This window comes from Nelumbo nucifera, chromosome 4, assembly GCF_055504915.1.
Source record: "Nelumbo nucifera cultivar China Antique chromosome 4, China Antique-T2T, whole genome shotgun sequence".
Lineage (NCBI taxonomy): Eukaryota > Viridiplantae > Streptophyta > Magnoliopsida > Proteales > Nelumbonaceae > Nelumbo > Nelumbo nucifera.
Genome location: NC_142652.1, coordinates 67814581 through 67836373, shown reverse-complemented (window position 1 = coordinate 67836373; position 21793 = coordinate 67814581). Strand labels below are relative to the sequence as shown.

At 37.5% G+C, this 21793-nt stretch overlaps 1 protein-coding gene across 7 annotated transcripts; it reads right to left on the bottom strand.

Annotated features, from left to right (window-relative positions):
- Positions 1–4170: 4170 nt before the first annotated feature.
- Positions 4171–21783, bottom strand: LOC104586035 (uncharacterized). 7 transcript variants are annotated; one of them, XR_016085701.1, is made up of 9 exons: positions 21076–21223; positions 20002–20081; positions 17085–17280; positions 11933–12087; positions 11549–11692; positions 11331–11434; positions 11037–11184; positions 6458–6606; positions 4473–6380 (listed from the first exon to the last, which is right to left on the bottom strand). XR_016085701.1 is itself a non-coding variant. In XM_010243125.3 (8 exons), the coding sequence occupies exons 2-8, from the start codon at positions 20071–20073 to the stop codon at positions 4363–4365; spliced, it is 909 nt and encodes a 302-aa protein (XP_010241427.1). In that variant the 5' UTR covers positions 20074–20081; positions 21535–21783; the 3' UTR covers positions 4171–4362. The 7 variants fall into 7 exon arrangements, 6 of the variants coding, with proteins under 6 accessions (XP_010241427.1, XP_088760022.1, XP_010241428.1 ...); XM_010243125.3 differs by lacking the exons at positions 4473–6380; positions 6458–6606; positions 21076–21223 and adding exons at positions 4171–4452; positions 21535–21783; XM_088903896.1 differs by lacking the exons at positions 4473–6380; positions 6458–6606; positions 21076–21223 and adding exons at positions 4171–4452; positions 21540–21777 and having other exon boundaries at positions 17085–17137.
- Positions 21784–21793: the final 10 nt, after the last annotated feature.

Here is a 21793-nt window from a genome sequence, read left to right as displayed (position 1 = left end):
ACACTTACCAAGTGATATGTAGTGATTCAATCACTTTTTAATCAGAGCAAAATGTCAGACACAAGTAGACCTATTAGAGGCATAATCAAATTCATTAAAGGGGGTTAACCAGTTATCTTATTAGTTTCAGGTGTAAATAGCAATATTCTCCCGACTCCTAAAAAACACCTAAAACTTGTGTCAATTGGGTAGTATTGCACATGTATTGGCTTTGAAAGTATGGGGGATGGGTAGGGTTAATTAGGTTCCATCAAAGTAAACTTGAGATCCAGATTTTGAAAAGTAACCAACGTGATGGCTAAGTTTGTGTTGCACAGAGCATAAATAGACAGATTTAGGCCTTGAGAGGGTGAAACTCCTCTAGTGTCAAATTATGGCCAAGGAGCCTGGATGACTTGTCTAGTACAGAAAATGTGTCTGGAGGAGTCTCACTGTATAGACTCACTCCAAACAAGAATAAGAAGGGGAGTTATACATTAAAGAAAACTCTTGATTGTGCGTCAAGAGAAATTGCTAAAGGAGCTAAGTCCTGAGTGTAGTTGGATAATGTAGGTTATTTGCAGAACAAAAAAATTGAGGGGGAGAGTAGCTCTTATCCTTGGCTTAATGAAATATTGTCTCCTATTATTCTTTAATACTCCAACAGTTTTTAATTGCCACTGCTACCCTTTTAGTTTTGTGCCCATTGTTAATTAATTATTGGAGAGGCTACATTGGGACGAGCACCATGTTGGTGCCACAGACACTCCTCATGATAGGAGGTACTTTGCCTCCAAGGAACCGTTGCCATTGATTATCTCAGAACTATTAGTGTGACCACCCATTCTCCAATACAACCTATAGTTAACTCGGGTCGTGGCTATTCCCAGGAGCTGGTATTTTGGCATTGTAAAATTGACCGTTGGACCATGTTAGCCGTTTTAAAGAAAAGCACATATGGCTCCGCTGTATTTGTTGTTTGCATAACCAATGCTCTAGGCCTCTAGCTATTCAAAATTTTAATTTTAATATAATGCTTAGTTATTATGGATGATTTATCTTGCACGTGTGACAAGGTGAGATGGGCTTTCCATAATCAATACTAACTTTTCTGTATGTTTATTTTAGTGATTGGATTAGAGAAATTTTATTGATAGAGAATGAAAGTATAATGGTCAGTAAGGTTTCGGTCAATTAACTCTCCTCATCTGATGTCTATGCTCACATGGATGTTTAGTCCTATTACTGACCCAGTTGATAATAGATTCAGAGTCTCCTCCACCATTAAATCCATACACCCCATAGAACTGGCCAACAGCCGCAAGGTCTGTAGGAGTGACAAAAGTTCAGTTTCAGTCCATGTGAGGTTTCCTATCCCAATAGGACCGAAATAAGTCAGCATGGTGTCAGCATGGTATCAGCATGCAGTCATCATCTTGATTATCGGCCACTGTTGCTGGTTAGTGTAAGAACCCAACGCACTATCTTTGGTAAATTTACCTCAGTGACTGCAGTCTGATCAATGAATTCTGAAAACAAATGGATGAAAGAGATAAAACGGTGAGACAATTGTGTGACGGTGAATCGGTGATGTTGTGACTTGTGAATCACATAGTAGAATAAGAACAAGAAGTCTATTTCTCATTATCACGCAATGTATAGGAAATGTTCTCAAAGAGCTTCTTTTCAAGTTTCAACATGACCTTATCCGCCTTTCAAACGTTGTGGCATATAATAGTAAAAAGCTATCCAAATGTTATTCCACACTCACAAATTTGGAATCTTTTAATAAACCCTTGTTTTTGAGAGTCCTATGCATTTATGAAAACATAAGATCTCCATTTGGAAAGCATCTTAACACGTGTTCTTGAAGAACCTCATGTAAATACCTTGTTTCCCATTTGAGCAAAGTCCATCCATGCGTCATTAACGTCATATGCATCATGTGGGTTTCATATTGGCCTATTATCAATCAACTTATTAAAATTCAATTGATAATATAATTTCAAGACCAATGAATAGTATTATATTTTTATAGTTACAAGTGGGTCTTACAAAAAAGAATGATTCTCAAATGACTTAATAAATAATACCCTTTAAGATTTGGATAAATAAATTTCTTATTTAAAAGGGAAAATTGCTGACACATGATAGGACAATATTGTTTCTTTAATAATGATACTTTTATGGAAAAAAGAGTCATTATATAATTTTGTACGAACCAAAAGAACACTAGTAAATGCATTTATTCAGGTAAATGTTTTTCAGGAAACACATGCCTATCTGGATAGGTGCATTTATCCAAGTAAATGATTTACTGAAAAGTGAACAAAGCATAATACCGATACTTGAATTCATGTTTCTTTTATTTTCCATGGGACACGCCAACTTGCATTCCCTCATTTACCAAAAAATGAACGGGGCCTTAATTCTCAAGTATTTTTATGTTACAATTTAACCTCTTAATGCCAACATGATTTCAAACCAGCACATCTATGTTTATGGAGTAAGGTTTAATTGAATGCTTTAGCTGTTCACCGCGTTGTGGAACCAATGATGAGGTTCCATGCCAGTATTAAATTCATGGGGCGGGCCCCATGTATTTATTTTGAGTTGAGAAGGGCATGGCTGAATGTAGGGATGCATACGGACAGATCATACAGACCGGATTAATCAAGGTATATCTAAGCTCGATCCAATCCAAAAATTCAATCAGATCTCACAAATGGCAATTTGAGTCTGAATCCATCAAGGATGTCAGATATCCAAGTCTGATCCCGACTTGAATTATGAAAAATTTTAAAAATTATAAGTATTTTTTCAACTATTTCCATCATATATATTAATATATACATGTATTTTTATAAAAAAAATATTACAAAAATTGCAATATAAACACATTTATAAACAAATATATTAACATATGCATGTCTTTTATAAGTAAATATTATGTTGGATCGGATAGGGGGGATTGGTTGATCCAAGGTTCAAAATACCGGCTAGTATCGGCCAATACGTATCATACCAGTGACTTTCTGATACACCTCTACAGGGGTTGTAGCAGGTCAGACCATGGTTGAGGGTAGCTGGGACTTAAACCGACTCTAAACTGGTTTTGAAAAAATAAATAAATAAAACATAAAAAAAAGCACCGATACACCTTGGGTTGATCAGAATCCGATCAATTAGATCCGATTATCTCGATCCAGAGGGTTATCAAAATCCAATAAAAATAGGGTCGATATAGAGCTATAGCTGAATGCTGATGTGCCCTTGATTTGTGCTCGATTCCTAGCACGAGGGCATAACGGCAATGATTTTCCAAGCCTCAAGGACGGTAGTGTTTCACGCTCCTTCTACTAAATTCCAAAGCCAAAGACCATTTCTTTAACTCGAAGGAATTTGGTTATCAAATGCCAGTTGCAACTAGCGATTGATAATACAAATGCAAATAAGCAAATACCAGAAACAATCCTATACAAAGAACCATACTAATTGCGACTTGTGGGACACTATCTATCCCTTCAAATGCCCATTTTGGACGGAGGATCACAGTTGTGTAGCTATTCATCTCAAGGCCTCAAGCTTCAAACTACGATAACTGTTCGAAAGAAATAAAATTCTAGATTATTCACATGTCACATGGTCCTCAGGGTTATGGGTACACCATAGAGTGAATGCATCCGATATGTATCGTATTGGCCCCCTCATATTAAATGTTTCGGGGTCTGATCTATTTCAGGACCCCTGAAGTGGTTTGGTAAAAATGGTAATGCTAGGCCAACCATGATACAAGTACATTGCATCCATGATTGGATCGGCTGCCCAAAGCGCATCCCCTCCGTGCACTGGAAACATCTCCCGTGCTTGTCATTGGGAGATATTCCCAATGCACGGATGGGATGGGCCGTGAGGGGCGCACTTTGTGGGCAGCCGATCCCGTCCACATCTAAGCACTCTATGCACAAGTTCAAGTTCAACATGAAAGTATTCAGTCACTTGCCCATGCTTTTTGATAGCGTACAGCTGAATACCTTAAAGTATGCAGCGAAGGTGAACTGGGATACAAGTAGCATTTATCAGTTGTCAGGCAACATCATCTGAAAGACTGAAATTCACAAGCACACACCGTCTAGAACAAGTTTAAACTTCCACAAACAAGTGTCCGACAATCAGTGTGAAGTCCGAGGCTCCGAGCAAACATCCGAGGTCATAACATAAATAATTTTAATTTACATTACCGCATGAACGAACAATTCTGCGAGTAAGGAATTAAGTAAAATGCTAAAAGTACATCTAATTCATTCAAATATGATCCTCGACAACACTAAAAGGTTCAGTCTCCACCATGTTTTTTAGTTGTTCAGTAATAGACAGATTTGACTATTCCTCATCGCTGTCATTACCAAAAACTGAGGACACCGTTGGCTTTACAGGTACTCTTGATTTCTTTGCAGCGTTGCCGAATGAGTTCTGATGAAAATTAATACAGTGACTATTAGTTGGAAGCAACATTATCCTCACTTCACAAGCTCTAAAATATCAGATGTAATTGAAACAAGTTCGGATGAGAAATTGATGAAGAATTAATTGTACAGGAATAAATATCACCATCACTTCAAACGTAAAAAATATGTCAACATGATATTTACAGCTCAAAAATAAGACTTTCACCCTTAAAGGCTTCAATAATTATCCAGCTGAAAAATAAAAGCAACAATTTACTGTAACACTCGAGACAGATTAAAAAAATATACCAACAACTGCATATAAAGAGTACCAAGTAGAACCACCAACCGAGGGCTGGCTCGTTGGTGTATTAGCTGGTTTGTTCCAATGTTGACGCGGAAACAAATCCCGCAACCAGCCCAAGGGGAAAAGGGGTGAAAGGGAAGTTATTAATGGTGCATGGAAGATCCCAGTGAATCCGATATGCAAAAAGGTTCTAAGAAACAGCACGTAGTTCTCTCAATTTTTATATTTTGATTCAACAGTACCCAGCTGCTTCCATGATTTAAACCATCTTGAAGCAAAGTGAAAAAAAAAAAAAAACATTTTTCAAACTAGACATTTACAAAACCATCATGGTAGTATTGTAGTATTATTATAGAACTTAGGGCTGTTGGGTTGGGTCTGACCCGATGGTTCCAGACCGATTAGACCAGTTCTGGTTCCAGGTCTTGTCCCAATGGGTTGGTTCCAATTCCTAATATTTTTTTCCCGATTATTATCGGGTCGGAACCAGGTCCACCATGTCCCAAACCAAGCCTATATATAATTATATATAGGGAAAAGTTCTTAAACTACCCTACAGTTTAGCTAATTGACTAACTATACCCTTACCCTTACTGTTTAACTCTATTGTCTTGCACCACCCCTACTGTTTCTGACAATTGACTAGCCCTACCCTTGCCGTTAGTGTCTGTTAATGTTCCATTAAAACCCATACACACGTGACACCACGTGACATGTAAACTTTTTTAAAAATCCAATTTTACCCTTCGTCCTCTCCCTCTCCCTTCTTCTCCTTCACCCTCTTCTTCCTTTCAGCAGCGGCAAACCGAGCCAATTAGGGCCCATCCAGGAACTTCCGATCACGGCAATGGCAGGGATCTTACTCTATACCATAGCTACGATATCAGACTCTGACACCACAACAGGGAATTCGAGGAACACCAGTCGACTTGGAAAAGACCACTTTTACTTTCCAAACTAGTTCCCAACCATGGCAATGACAGAAGGCCATCCGGTCAGTCGACTGGAAAAGACTAACAGACATCTGAACCATCCGTTTTTTCTTCACCTTCAGAGCATCTTGCCTCTTCAATTCGGAAGCCACAACACTGTTCGGTAGATCTGTCCTTCGATCTTCTGCCTAGCTTTCTGAGATGCTCGGCGCCGGAGTATTGGTGGATGAGCGACAAAAAGGACGAAAGGAACAATGCCATTTGAAGAACCTTTGTTAACAATGGGTTGATATTTGTTGATACAGCAGCAGCGGCGGAACACCACTAAGAAAATGGTGAGAAATCACCGAACGTCACCAATGTCCAGTGGAAGGAAAGGAGAGGGAATCTGAATGGATGGTCCTCCAACTTGTGTCACATTAGAAACCGGAGACACTCTTCCATCTCTCCTACCTGTAGGAATCTGAATGGATGGTCCTCCAGCCTGTGTCAGATGAGCCTCATCAGTTTCTTCACCATCATTCCTTCAATTTTATTTGGGTGAGAGAGTACAAATTCAACAGCATCTCTTGCAGCCGCACAAGAAACATTTTCTGGGCAGAAGAGTTCAAGCAAGCCTTTGGCCAACTCCACCACCTAGAATCCCCCAAGCGATGCTTGGCTAGATCATCCCTCTATCTCATTTCCTTCCAATAGCACAGAGGCATCACAACCCTACAAGGTAAAAATGCAGTGTTACAAAAAGGGACTGTCCTAGAAACCAGGTTTTGAGCTAGTTGAGATTCACTGACCTCCACCATGCAGTCATGGAACAGTAAACGGAGGAGTTTTGCAGGGATTGTTGGATCATCAGTTGAAGCCGATCTCACTGTGTTTTTCACCATGGCTTCTGCCGTTGGGCATGAAGCTGCATAGAAGTCGAAGAGGAGACCAGAAGAAGCTGGAAGGGAGAGGTAAAGAGAGTAAGGATGAAAATGATGTGGAGAAGAGCAGATGGAGAAAAGGTTATAAGCTTTGGGTCCATAAACAGAAGGTTTGAAGGATCTGTCCAAGAGAGCAATGTGCACTCTGAGTTTCATTTACTTGCTTATTACTATACACAGCAAGAGAGAGAGAGAGAGAGAGAGAGAGGGAGAGATGGGAGAGCAGATCAAGGTTTTCCGCCAGCTCTATTTGGTGTTGCGACCATGAAGAAGCTGAACAGAGCCCGGCTAAAGTCGATGACAGGGGGACGAAAACTGTGAGAAGAGAAAAAGAAGAAAGAGAAAAATAAAAGAGAAAAATGAAAGAGAGACTAGAGGTTGGCCACGCCCTTGGCATCATTTTTCACATATGAGAGATTTACCCACTTTCACAAGCGGCACGGCCACCAGTTATCAGCAGAGAGAGAGAGTGTGTATTTTGCTCCCCCGACGGTGTGGTTGGTAGACGGAGATGAAGATGGAGACAGAGACAGAACAACGATCTGCTACTTATCTTCCTGAAATTTGGGTTTTATTTTGAAAATTTGAGCAATAATGGAGGGCAAATTTAACATTCCAGCACTTAACGACAATGTCAATTATCAGAAACAGTAGGGGTAGTGCAAGACAATAGTTAAACAGTATGGGTTTAGTTAGTCAATTAGCTAATAGAGGTGTAAAGTGGGCTGGGCCGTGCTGGGTACGGCTCGCGCAAAGTGCGGGCTGGGCCGTGCTGGCCCACGGGCCGTTACAAGTTGTGTCGCCCTCCCTGGTGAAAAGTTTGGGGGTTGGCCCAGCACGGCCCAGGCCTGTGCGGGCCCGTGGGCCAAGCCTTGGGCCAGGTCGTGCCATGCATCGGGCCCAAAGCTATTTATTTATAAAAAATTGACAAAAAACTTAAAGTTTTAATTTTATATGAATTGTGTATACAATTGCTTATATATACAATAATTAAATAAATCAGTATAATAAAATTAAAAAAAATTATTTATTTTGTTAATATATTATATACTATATATTATTATATAATTATAATTATATAATATTATATAAATATATATATAAATAATATATATGGGTCGTGGCACGAGCCGGGCTGGGCGGCCATGCTGGCCCACGGGCCGCGGGTGGCACGGCCCGCTCGGTCGTGTCATGCCATGCCAGGCCGCGGGCAGAACGACCCGATTTACACCTCTTTTAGCTAAACAATAGGGGTAGTTTAAGAAATTTGCCCATAATAATTAATAAATTATATGCATGTAATATTTAAACAAAATATGTCTAAAATGTAGGGGTGTCAACCGTATTCGAAAATCCGATTTCGAATTCGAGATTTGACATAATTGGATCGAATTCGGATAATTCGAATATCTAATCGATCGAATTCGGATGACCTGATTCGATTCGATAAATATCCAAATCCCGACCGATTATTTCATTCTTATATGTAATATATAAAATTTTTAAATGTTTTATATAATTTATATATATAATAATTAAATTATATAAATAATTTATATATTTATATGCGTTATATAAATAAAATATTTATTTTGAATATTTATTAATTACCTAAAATAATTAATTAGACGAATTCGAATCGAATCGAATATTTAATCGGATTCGAATTCAAATATTAATTTTCAATATCCATCGCATATCGAATTTTTTTTAATCAGATTCGAATTCGGATATTGCCTGATCCGATTCGAATTTCGTCCATTTACACCCCTACTAAAATGGTCATTTCGGCAGGGTTTCATTCAAAACCTTAACGAGATGCCATTTCACATTTACTTGCGGCTTGCCCCTTTTGTTTCTTCCCATTGAAAGGCAAAGTCTGAATCAGTGAAAGTGTGAAACTTGGGAAAGAAAACAGAGAAAGAAAGTCCGACCAACGCCCTCCAACGTCGAACAGCAAAGCATGATTCTGTGAACAGAGAAAGACCGACACCAAACAGAGAAAAAAAGGTCAACGCCATACATTCGTTCGTCCGTCAGCAATCTCTCACGATCACGGGCCTCACCGTTGTTTTCTCCTCACAAAAATACAGAGTCAATGAGTCACAACATAGGTTTACATCCTCATTCTCTCACTGCCATTTCTCATACATAGACATAGTGCACTTTTCTCCTTCGGTTTCTTCTAAGAAAAATAGGGACCCCGCCCCATTTTGATCTTCATCCCATTCTTGTCTTTTTATCAACATACTTATTATAATCGGGTCCACCAGGTTGGACCCAATTATCCCAAAAACCGATCGGTTCGGTTCTAGGTCCCAAATTATGGGTCTAGGTCGGTTCTGGGTCCACGAATTTTCTTATCGGTTCGAGACTGGTTCTACCAGGTTCCGACCCAAAACCAACCCGCTGACAGCCCTAATAGAACTTCACCAAGTCTGCTGGTGAAGTTCTACAATGAACTATCATTTCAGTAGCCTACTAATGAACTATCATGATGGTATAGTCTCAATAGCAGTTGAAAAGCAACAATGACTCACTTAAAAGTGAGAACATGCCTACACATTTGGGGATTAATTGACTTTTCCCTTTTTCAATAAAAGGACTCTAGTTATCTCCCTTGCTATTTTCAGGAATATGAAAGCCAGAAACATCGATGGTTGTTCTTCTTGCATGTACCTAATTACATATATGACATGACATGATAGAGGTGCATCACATCCAGTTTGGCTTTATGCTAGGAAGACCAAAATTCGAAATTATCTCTTTTCCACAGGTGACGATTGAAAAGCTAAAGAGAAAGACAGGTGGATACTTCAACTTATCTCTCGTCCAAGGTAACATAAGTAGGGCCTCATGGAATGTCTGGACCTACTATGTACCCAGATGGCCTTATCATGGTGGATACTTCAACTTTTGCTCTAAATTCTGCATCTGACACCTTGGTCAGCCTGTCCTAGCTGTATTTGTATAACACAGATCAAGAGGCAAAGGAATTTCAAGACAGAGGTATACTCATAGTTGTCAAAATCTTACAACTTACAATATTATTTAAAATTTGAATTGTGTGTCCCAAGGGTTTTGAATCTTACAATTACCATTTTAATCCTACAATTTAATTCTTAAATTTTAGGATTTATACAATTCTTAAATTTTAGGATTTGAATAAATTCAATTGAAACCCAATTCTCTAATTTTTTGCTCCTCAATTTTTAACTTTTTAATAGAATTTTATTTTAAAATCCTTACGGATTTGAAGGATTTGTCTAGGTTATTTAAGACCTATTTAGAAACCTTATTGAGTTCATTTTGAACTATTCAAGTCAAACTTGATTTAATCATCTTATGCTTCTAGTGTGCAAATGGCTAAACTCTATTGTGTCAAGTAGATTAGACTAGAATGGAATTAAATACAGTCACAGATAATAGCAATGTGGAATGCTTCAGAACAAAAGGTCATAAAATGGGTACAACTGAGACAAAATATACACAACACAAATTTAATGGCGGCATGATTAAAATTGGTTAACCATAGATTACCTTGAAGCTATCATTTTCAGTGCCTAATAGTCTGTAGTTAAAGAGAAAAGATGATGTTGACATAGAACTAGAACTGGTAAGCAAAATAGATCTCATCCGAACCAGTAGTGATTGGTGTGCCAGTCAAATAGAAAGGCAAGTTTTATAAAACTATTGTAAGTTTAGCAACTTTATCATGAAGTACAAGGTAATCAAAAGGAAACATGGGGGTCACCTTAGTAGGTACAAATAAGAGAAAGTAGACTTCTACCCAAAAAAAAAGAAAGTAGACTAAAGTTTAACCTTGTTCAGGGAAGATCATTTATTGCACTAATTAAAGATAAACTTATGAGAGTAAACGATTTTAAGGGAGTGGAGGGGGAAGTCCAAATGAATGTGAGTCAAGGTAGTATTAGAAGATCTAACCACTCAATTTGATTGGACATAGCCCTTATGTGAAGAAGGGGTAAAGAAGCACACTGAGTAGCAGTAAAAGATCTCAGATATCATAATTTGGCTGAAGTGGCTCCTGATAGAGTGGGAGTCCAGATCTGCTGACCACAACACATAGCTGGCCATGTTCACCCAGCCGCACATATGGAACATTGGTTGTGTTGTGGTCACCGACATTCTCAACGTGCGGCTAGATGAGTGTGGCAAGCAACGTGTTGTGTCAGTAGATCTGAGAGTGGAATAGTAAAACAAGATTCTAGTTCATCATGAATGGTTCGTCTGTGTTTCTGTGTGTCCTTGGCTAAGGCAGATTATAGATCCTGACCACCTTAATAGAAATAATTATCCAAGGCACAAGGCAACCATAACAGATTAATTTGGTAGTCAGATTATTAGTATCCGGGCAACATAAATCAAATAATAGCAATAAAAGGGCCAAGAAATTCTGTGAAGCATATATGCTGCTTTCTCATACCTTGGATGAACCAGGCTTAGAGGAAAAGCCAAATTTCAATGCCTTTCGCTGATCTTGATCTGCAAGTGCAGTTGCAGTTCTCAACGTGGTTGAAGGAGTTGTTCCAGATTGATCGTTCTGTTGCTTCTGTTGCTTATGGGCATCCGCCCTTATTGAGGGGTTAAAGAGATCAAAAGCATGATTTCATTTAAACCTCTAGGAAAAATAAAGAATACGAGATAAAAAATAAAATAATTTAGTGATAATAACTAGAGAAAAACTATTAGAAACATAAGGAAACATATGCATGGATACATCTGAGCAAACTTGGCCATCTCCCTCTCTTGGCGAAGTTGTTCGCGTTTTTTCCGATCATCACGATTGTTAGTACTATGCATTTCTTTCATTTCTTTGAACCGCTGCAAGTGTCATAAGAAAGTATTATCATAAAAAAATATATATCTATCATCATTTCTGTTTTCAATGTATTCTACAAAGATCTACACATTGTATAAATTGAATGGAAACTTTACCTTTCTGTGATTGTGATCATACGAGCTCAGATGAACCTCAAATTCCATAGCAAATTTGTACTGTTTGTTGCAGAGATCACAGTAGAACACTTTTTGTATTTCTTTCACCTCAGTTTGGATTTTTTGCTCTCTTTCTGCCATCACCTGGATTTTCATCATGTGCACGAAGCAGGCAGTAGAAGCCACCAGGTAATAAAAACAGCACGAAATTCTCAAGACCCTCCAAAGTTGTTCCCTTATGATATACAATTCCCGTCAAAAGACATATATGCTACATGTTGCCTTCTACTATTAGATGTAGGTTTCAAAAAAGCAATGCATCAATCTTGGAATATTGGATGATAAAAAACATTTGCAGAAACATGAATTGTTTTAGTAACATACCTCCCGCTTCTTCGCATTCTCTTCAGTCTCCTCTAACTCTATATCAAGTTTCTTACGCCGAACATTTTCTTCTGCAGTAAAAAAGTCATCTTGCTCTTGCTTCCCCACTCCTAATTTGTGATCTCTAATTCCAGCTTTTATTGGTTCAACTATTCCTGCACATAATCCACCAAAGAAAAAAAAATAAAAGAAAAGGAATACAATTAATGTTAATATGCTCTCCCTTGGAACCAAACGAATAGGAAGTCATGTAGCATAGATACAGACATAGTACAAAGGATAACCTTAGATCAGAATACGAGAACCAATTGTAATTTCTCAACAGTGGATAAACTAAGGGACCAAGAGGGTGTTCACCAATGTTATGATTTGTTTTCCAAAACAGAAACAATTTTTCATTGTTGTTTCAAAACAAAACAATTGCCACATCAGCAAAATAATATGATTTTTCTGACCAAGTTTTTGTTTTAAAATACAAAATCATACGTGTTGAAAAACACCCCTAATTTTTTTAGAGGGGTTCCTTGCAAAGAAGTCTGAACTCTACTTTCATCACCCTTATTCCAAAGATTGAAGGTGTAGTCAACATAAAGGGATTTCACGCTGATTAGCCTTCAGCATAGTTTTTATAAAATCTTGGCAAACGTGATTGCTGAAAGATTAAAAGGAGTACTCGGCAGTGTCATCTCAAACAACCAAAGTGCTTTCATTCTGGGAGGCAGATGTTGGATTCAGTGCTTATTGCCAATGAGCTCATTCACTCAAGGAAAAAAGAAGGTTCCCCAGGTTTGATTTGTAAACTTGACATTGAGAAGGCCTATGATCATGTTAATTGGAGATGTGTGGACCTTGTGCTGCATCAGATGAATTTTGGGCAGAAATGGAGAAATTGGATTAAAGTTTGTATCACTTCTCCAAAGTTTTCAGTCCTGGTAAATGGGCAGACTGCAAGTTTCTTTGACAGTTCCAGGGGCCTCAGGCAGGGAGACCCCCTATCTCCTCTTCTGTTTATTTGTGTAATGGAGATCCTGACTTTATTCTGCAATCCTGACTTTATTCTGCAAGAAGGTTGCAAGCTCGGGAGAGTGGGCTGGTTTTGCTATGGTGTTGGGAGGAAAGAAGGTGAACATTCTTCGATTTACAGATGATACTCTATGTTTTGTGGATGCCTCTCCCTCTCAGGTGGAACTTGTCCTTGGAACCCTATCTTGGTTTGAAGTGATTACAGGGCTAAAAGTAAACTGGAAGAAGAGCCAAATCATCCCAATTGGCTAAGTCTCTAACTTAGCTGAATGTTCAGATATTTTGGCTTGTCAGATTGGTTCCCTCCCATTTAAATATCTAGGCCTCCTGTTAGGGGTTAGTGGTGGTTCCTTTGCAATTTGGGACCCAGTTATTGAGAGATTGGAAAGGAAGCTGGATTCTTGGAAGGCAAAATATCTTTCTTTTGGGGGGAGGTTGACTCTGATTAAGAGCACTCTCTCCAATTTGCCTACCTATTTATTGTCTCTGTTCTATATTCCTAAGAAGGATGCAAATCAGATTGAAAATTTTCAAAGGGACTTCCTTTGGAGAGGCTGAGAGGAGGAAAAGAAAGTGCATTTGGTGAGTTGGGAGCAAGTTTGCCTCCCGAAATCTGAGGGGGGGCTAGGCATAAGGAAGCTGAAAAATTTTAACTCTGCTCTGCTTGGTAAATGGATATGGAGATTTGCTGTAGAGCCTGATGCTTGGTTGAGATCTCTCATTGCTAGTAAGTATGGTGTGAGTTGGGGAAACTGGAGTACAAGGGATCCTCCTCATAACTAGGGTAGTTCCCTTTGGAAAGGGATTATGAAGACCTATTCAGATTTGGTAAAGGGAGTCTCAATAAGGGTGGGGAATGGTAATAGGACCAAATTCTGGAAGGACCCTTGGTGCTCAGATGTTCCTCTTGCTGAGTCCTTCCCACTCTTATTTCAGTGTGCATCAGATCAAGAGGCCTCGGTTGCCGAGTGTTATAGCATTTCGAGTGGTTCAGTTCTTTGGATTCCCTCTTTCCGCAGAAATCTTTTTGATTGGGAGGTGGAAGAGGCAGTAAATCTCCTGTCATGTCTCCAAAATCACACTCTGGATTATAATTTGGACGACAAATGGTTTTGGAGGTGGAATTCAGATGGTCTGTTTTCTGTTAAATCCCTGGCTGCTTTGATTGGAAGGAGTGGGTCTGATTTCCCAGCTTGGAAAATATGGAATCCAAACAGTCCGACAAAAGCATGCTTCCTTGTTTGGACCATGGCTCTAAATAAGTGTCTTTCCAAGGAAAACCCGGTGAGAAGAGGCATTCAGATCCCAGACCTGTCTTGTAGTTTATGTGGTTGCAGTATTGAATCCACTGATCATTTGTGTATACACTGTCCGTTTTCTGCTCATTTATGGAATCGTCTCTTCAACATTGTGAAGATTGGCTTGGTGATGCCAAGGTCGGTTAAAGAGTTGTTAAACTGTTGGCAGATTAAGGGTTTGAGCAAGAAAAGGTTCTCTGGAAGCTGATTCCATTTGTGGTTATCTGGTGCATCTAGACTGAGAGGAATAGAAGGGTATTTAATGACAAGTCTCTTAGTCCGGAGGATCTATCTCAGAAGTTGGTGGGCAAGTTGATTTTGTAGCTGTCTGTGACTGCTGAATTTAGTAATTGTATTGTATCAGATGTGTTATTTTCTGTTTCTTGATGGCTCATGTAATTGCTGTTTTAGATCAGTCAGCCATTTCTGGGACTGATCTCAGCCTCCTGTGTGTATCTTTTTCTTAATAAATATTACTTTACCTTGTCAAAAAAAAATACTTTGTTCTCTTCTGTCAATTTTTGCATAAGAGATTTTTTAAGGCTAAAGTCAAATGTTTAACAAGACACGTAACTCTTAGAGTCCAATGGATGGACAGGTCAGCAAATACTTTGGCTAGCTCTCTTGCTAAACAAGGGTCCTCTAGGGATGTGTTATTTTGGACAGCTTTGCCATCTTTTTTCTGATTTTTTGTAATGCTTAAGAGAGGCTGCACCTTGCGCCTCTCCAAGGGATGCTCGTAAAGTCTAACTCTGCTTGATTAATGAATTTAATTTTCAATTATCAAAAAAAAAGGCAGAAGTATAAACCTAGAAGACTTAAAAGGGAGAATCCTTCTCTTAGTTTTCTCTTGGATGCTGGACAACAAGCTCTTCAGAGGCATATTGCAAAGGACTCTGGAAAGGAATTTGTTCCAAATATTGCAATCCTCCAGTTTCACTCCAGCCTACATGAACAGTTTACATCCTAGGCCTCCCACTGATTTTTTTTTCTCCAGTTTGACGGCAGCTTTAGAAGCCTAAGCAATCAAAGGGGTGAGGCTGGTATTGGAGTTCGGATTCTAAGCGCTAACGGTGATCTGATCTTGGCCCTCAGCGGGCCAATTAGTGTAATAGAGGCTACTGAAGCTGAGATTAGGGCTCCCCTTGAAGGTTTGAGGACTGCTTCTCTACTTGATCCCCCTTTGGTGGTGGTGGTGAAAGGAGAATCTAGGAACATGATCAGAATTGGTTGGATGAATAACTCAAAAATTCACCCTAGGAGAATTAATCATGTTCTCAATGTGATCCATTCATTGCTACTTTAGGTGGATCCCTAGAGATCTTAATTGTGTGGCAGATAGTCTAGCCAAAACTGGGATCTTTTTGCACGTGCACCGGGGGGGGGGGTCTTTGGATTCTTGTGGTGCTCTCTAGTTTGTAAACAAATTAAAAAAAAAAAAAAAGCCAAAAATATTATCAATGGAAAGATGGTGAAGCCATTTTCTTTTGGGGCTTGTCAGTCCTAATATATTTTCATAACTAAGCAATGACATTTAAGATCTCTCCAAAGGCAGAAAATATGGAAATTGAAGACCTTTGCTAACAAACTGCATTTCAGTGATTGATCACTACAATCAAAACTTTCATTACCAGCACTAAAATGGCATTATTAGGGCTGATAACATGGCATCTCTCTAAAGCCAGTCATAAGTAGTATATTTGGGATGTTAGGGCATGGGTCATAAGTGCCATCAAGGATTAAAGTATCAACACCGATATCGGTGTACCCAGATAAGCTTGGATACACCAATACACAGATTTTTTAAACCATTTAAAAGGTCTCAGACCTCTTCCTCAACTCCCTGATCATTACAAAATAAAAGAAAAAATAAAAAAGCATTAGTATCAGCCATATCGATACACACCGATACCCATGTTTGGTTTTCAGGCATATTGATATTTTAATCCTTGAGTGCCATAGTCTCATAGTTTAATTTAATTTATTGGCAGCAAAGAAATTTTAGTCACTAAGCTAGAAAGTACTAGACTTCATAGTGACCATTCCTAACCTTGTTGTCATTCTGCCTGTTGCTTCGCTAAATCTTGTGATCCAAGTTTATATGGTCCATGTATGTGTATGAGAGAAACTTGGAGGTTACTGTTTCTCTCTTCTCTTGTTCTGATGTCTTTAGCTAATAAACTAGAAAAATGCTTCCAAAATTCATTCCATTAACAAAGCGTTATTTTCATCATAGTAGTGAACAAGATGCTTCAATCATGGAAACAGAAAGAAGAATAAATAAACATGGATATTATAATAGCAAAGTGCAGTGAGTCATCAAGTCTTTGAGTGCTACTTGCACCATGGCATCATGCACTATTGCCAAAAACAATAAATAAAGACAGATATATGATAAAAATGTCTTACAAAAACATCCATTCCTTGAAGGAATGGACAAAAGAAAAGGTAAAGTAGGAACAGAATTAAAAATAGGGAAAAATTCCAGATAAGCTAATAAGGTAATGCATATTAACAGCTTATAAAAAAACATACTAACATTACAAAAATAAACCTTCGTGTCCAATCAGATTAGGAGAACAATATTCAAAAAACTCACACTAGGAGAGCCAATGGCTATTACTATCAGTAACTACAGGTTTTTCTAGACTAAAAACAAGAGACAGTTTTATAGGATAGAAGAATAAGGGAGTTATTTTACTACATCCTTTCCTGATTGATATCAAGAGACAGACTTTCACTAGAATAGAGTAGAAGGAAAAGTGCATTCACTAACAAATCATGCAGTATAAGAAGTAGTTGTTCCCTTTGTTGCCAAATGAAATGTATACCTTGCTCATTTTTACCAAGGCCCTTCCCTTTCCAGCCCATTTTTTGGAGAAGCCTAAAGCCAATGTTAGATGATGTTAGCTGTGTGTCCAGAGATGCTTGCTCCACATTATCTAGGTCAAGATTTTCAGTAGGCCTGTGTTCAATTGGAAGACGAAAATCCTCTCCCAGATCCTCAACGAGTGAATTTTCATATGACTATACCACCAAAATTTACTCAGTATAAGGATCATTCAAAAAGAAAATGAGAGAGAATTTTGAAAATGCTTAAGATCTAACAACTCTTTTCACTTTCATAACATTGTAGCAGAAAATAAAGATATAAGATTCAGCAAAATCTTCATGTTAGGGATAGATATGACAGATTTGATGCATAGACCTCAATAGATTTTGAAAACAGATTTGAGGCAACTGCAACATTGCCTAATTCTTTTGGATGATCTATATCTCTTTTCACTTTCGATAGATAGTTGGTTTAAGCAGTATATCATATTCATGTAGAGGATAAGGGGGAAACAAAAAGAAGAAATCATTTTTTATCTATACTATATATAAAAGTGTGGATGTAGTGTGAAACTTTTTTTGGACTAAAATTACCCTCTATTTCTTTGTTTGAGAAAGGGTATAAAAGTCATTTTATTATAGTTTTAATGCCCGCTTTAATGGCTACTACATAGGCCATATTTGTGTATTTGATCTATTTCTAATTGTAAGGGTTGAAAATGTAACTTCAATTAGTACTTTCCACCTCATTTAATCCCCTCTCATTATGTCATATACTTAAGGTATTAAATCCCATTTTCTATTATTAAATCCTATATTTTTAAGTTATTTTTCACAATTAAATGCTACTAATTAGATCTATGTCAATATTCATAACAACATAAACCAGTGCTTTAAAAGCACAAGGCGCAAAAAAAAAGCGTAAGGGCCAATTTGCACCTAAGGCTCGCGCCTTTTTGAAGCAGGGTGCAAAAAATACAAAAAAAAAAGTGCCAAAAAATTAAAAAATATTAAACATAATATTAATAAAAAATATAAACATAAATTTTAAAATAAATGTTTTATAAAACTTATTATCTAAAATTAAAATACATAAGCATAACATGTAAAGAGTATTCAAATGAAAATTTAAAAATAAAATCAAACATATAAAGTATTTTCAAACATGTAAAACCCACAATCTCATTTTTTCTTCAATTGCATTACTTCAAGTAGCTAAAGTGATGTAAAACATATTGCATTCCTGATTCTACGAGCCGCCTTTGTACCATGTCCCTCGAGGCAAGCCCAAACAAGTCCTGAAGTTCATGCTAGGATCTTAAGTTATTAATTCTCAATTAAAAAAAATGATTTTATAACTTTATAACCTTTTAAGAAGATGTTTTATTAGAATGAATGAATGAACAACATTAGCAAATAGGGGGTTCTCGGAGCTACGATCTAGATCTGTTCATGGGCTGGGCTTTGTTTCTGTATTAAATAGAATATACTCAGGCCCGAACCCAAGCCCGGCCCAACCATCAAGCCTAGGTCTTGAGCCGAGCCCAACTCTTATATATACCTCGAAGCCCGAGCCCAAGCCCGAGCCCAGCTAGAAAATTGGAAAAAGATTTTTTTCCTTTTTTTATTCAATAAAAAAACTGTTTTATTTATATTAAAAGGCCTCAAAACCTAAAAAATCAAGAAAGATCTCACTATTACTTGAAAAAAGAGAATAATAAAGAAAAAATATTATATATAAATATATATGATTATATACAATATATTTTTATTATATCATACATTATCAAGTCAGGCTCGGCTCGGGCTCAAGGTCGGGCTTTTTTGAGAAAGCCTAAGCCCAGCCCCAAAAAAGGCCAAGCTCGGTGTTTTAGGTCCAAACCCAAGCCCACAGGCCTGAAATCCTATCTAAGACCAACTTAGATCGAGTCGGACCGGGGCAGCAATTGGGCTACCTGGGCCATGAATAAATCTACTCCTATCCTAGCCGCTAGGTTCAAAAAAAGCAAAACAGCATGAAATTTTCAAAAGGCGCACACTTGAGCTAAGGCGCAAGTCACATCAAGCGCACGCCTAGGCGAATTAGGCATGCGCCTTTTGAAAGGGCCACGCCTAGTACCTAAGCGATGTGCATACCCTAAAATGTGCCTAGGCACGCCTCAAGTGCGCCTTTGATATAAACCCATATATTTTAAAAATGACTCAAAAACAAAACCATTCTTTATCCAAGTGATGGCTAGCAATTCAACCATCTGAATCAAATTGATCAACCTATGAAGTCATAGTTAAGTAATAAAATTTTTAAAATATAAATAAATATAGAAATTTACAAAATATGTAGAAAAAATTAGACACAATTATGATATTTTTATTAATCAAATTAAAAAAAAAAAGTGTAGTAAATGAGAATTATTTTTATTGATAGAAAAAATTAGAAAATGAAATACATAATTTAGAATTGACCAAAAATGAAATATAAAAATTAATAATAAATAGTTCAACTTTTGGGTTAAATGTGTAAACCTTTAATGTCAAATAAAATAATAAAGATTAATAAATATAAAAATACAAAAAATGAAAAAATACATAAATTTTGAAAAAAAAAAAGTATTCAAGCACATGTATAACATTAAACAAAAAGTAAGTGTGACATATATTTTTACACACAAAAATATAAAAGGATTATAGAAAAAATTGAACACGTCTATAATTCTATATTTACATTATCATTAAAAACATGAATAAGATTGTGGAACTTTCTTTCAACTAAAATCAAGGTTTTAAATGTTAGTTCATGAGAAGATGAAAGAGCTAGAAGAGAGACACAAGTTCAGATCTATTAGGGTTGACTAAAAAGGCATTGCCATGTTTTTAGATAGTAATGTTTGAATAAGTCATAATTCAAACAGCGCTTACCTCCTCTCTTTCACGTTGTCGCTTTTCTTGAGTGCTTCTTTCTTGTGTGTTACCATACCATCTATTGTCCATTTTGAGTCCTATAATAATGATGTAAACAGTAGATAGATCAAAATCTCATCCATAGCATGTTGGATAAAAACTAATTTATAGCATGTCTTTCATGAACAAATTCAGGAAAAAAGATTAAGAACTACAGTGAACCATCCTCCGAACAAAGAAATGAATGCATCAAAGAAAATCTTATTTTCATGATTATCATCATCATCATCAATGCCTTAATCCTTATACCAACCCTTATCCCAACTATATGGGTCAACTACATGAATCTTGTTTTGCCAATCCATTCTATTTAAAGCCATATCCACTGTTAAATTATTAAATTATTTATTAGTGCTTAAATCATTTCTTACTACTTCTCATGTCCTTTTTCTTACAATCAAATAAGAAAAGGAATATACTATGGAGATGCGCAAGAGCAACCATTCTTTAGTCAATATGGGTAGAGAGGAATGCAAAAATATACAAAGACCCAAACAAAATATATTGGTGAAAGTGGTTCATTGAGTGAAGTCCATGGATATAATTTCCCGTTTTGCAACAGATAATATGACAGGTGGATATCAAAGTAATGTAAATTTCTCAAATAACAAGGATTTTAGCAACCTCCAATTGGATGCTCCAGCCACCTAATTGCACTCACCTAAATTTGATGTGTCGGCTCAGGAAAACTAGAAAATTCAAATATTGGAGTGTTTAGAAATAGCTTGAGAAAGATCACCAAAATGTCTCAAGGCATGAAACAACAATAAGACGCTAGTCTCATCGAGGCGAGGTGAGGGGAGAAATAATAAAAAAAAAAGAAAAGGAAAATAAACATAAACCACAAATGATGAGTAAGTTCTAAAACTAAGATCGTTTAACTAATTAGAGCTTATGCCATCATCACAAGTCAAAGTACTACATATCCCCATTATAAAATATAAATAGAAGATAAAATTAACAAAGAATTAGCATGAACATTCAATTGATCTACATTCTACAATAATAAATTAGAGACAAATTTTGTGAAACCTTGGACAGGGGATCCTGCACTTAATAGCCCAGTCATGCCATGACCTCAATCAAACGACACACCTAATCTACCAGTATTGCCACGCTGACCACCACTCTCTGAGAGCGGAACGAACCAGAAACCATCATTTGAACATACAAGAGAGCTTCAACTGCGTGTAACATTTTTCTCTCTAAAAGACCTAAAACGTAGACCAGGTCTCTGCAACATTTCATTTTTTTTACCAGTAACCGTAATCCCATGGCCACCAAAAATAAATCAATGGTTGAGGAGATAGCTGTAGTCCTATGTGGAAATGATACAGTGTAATTGATTTATTCCAACCCCTAATAATCCATAACCCACCCCCTGTAAAGAGCCCCTGTTTTCGACATAGAACGACGAAGAAGAATAACAACTCAGAAAAAGGACAGAAGAATCTTGCCCCAAAGCACGAAGACGAGGAGAAGCTAACATACCTTACAAGATTATTCGTCGTTTCGTCCGCTCTGTCGAACTCCGACTCCGGAGGCACGTCGAGAACCTGCCCGCTTGTTAGGTCGAAAGGTAGAATGGGGTAGGGTTTCAATCCCATTCCTCTGCTTCATATGGTGCCATAGGTTTAAATGTCAGCGACATTTTGTGAAACCTCAGCGCCTCGATACGTGAAATACGGGCAGATTTACTTCGGCCAACTAGCCAACGAATGACCAAAGTAGGTGTTTGGCAGAATAGCGT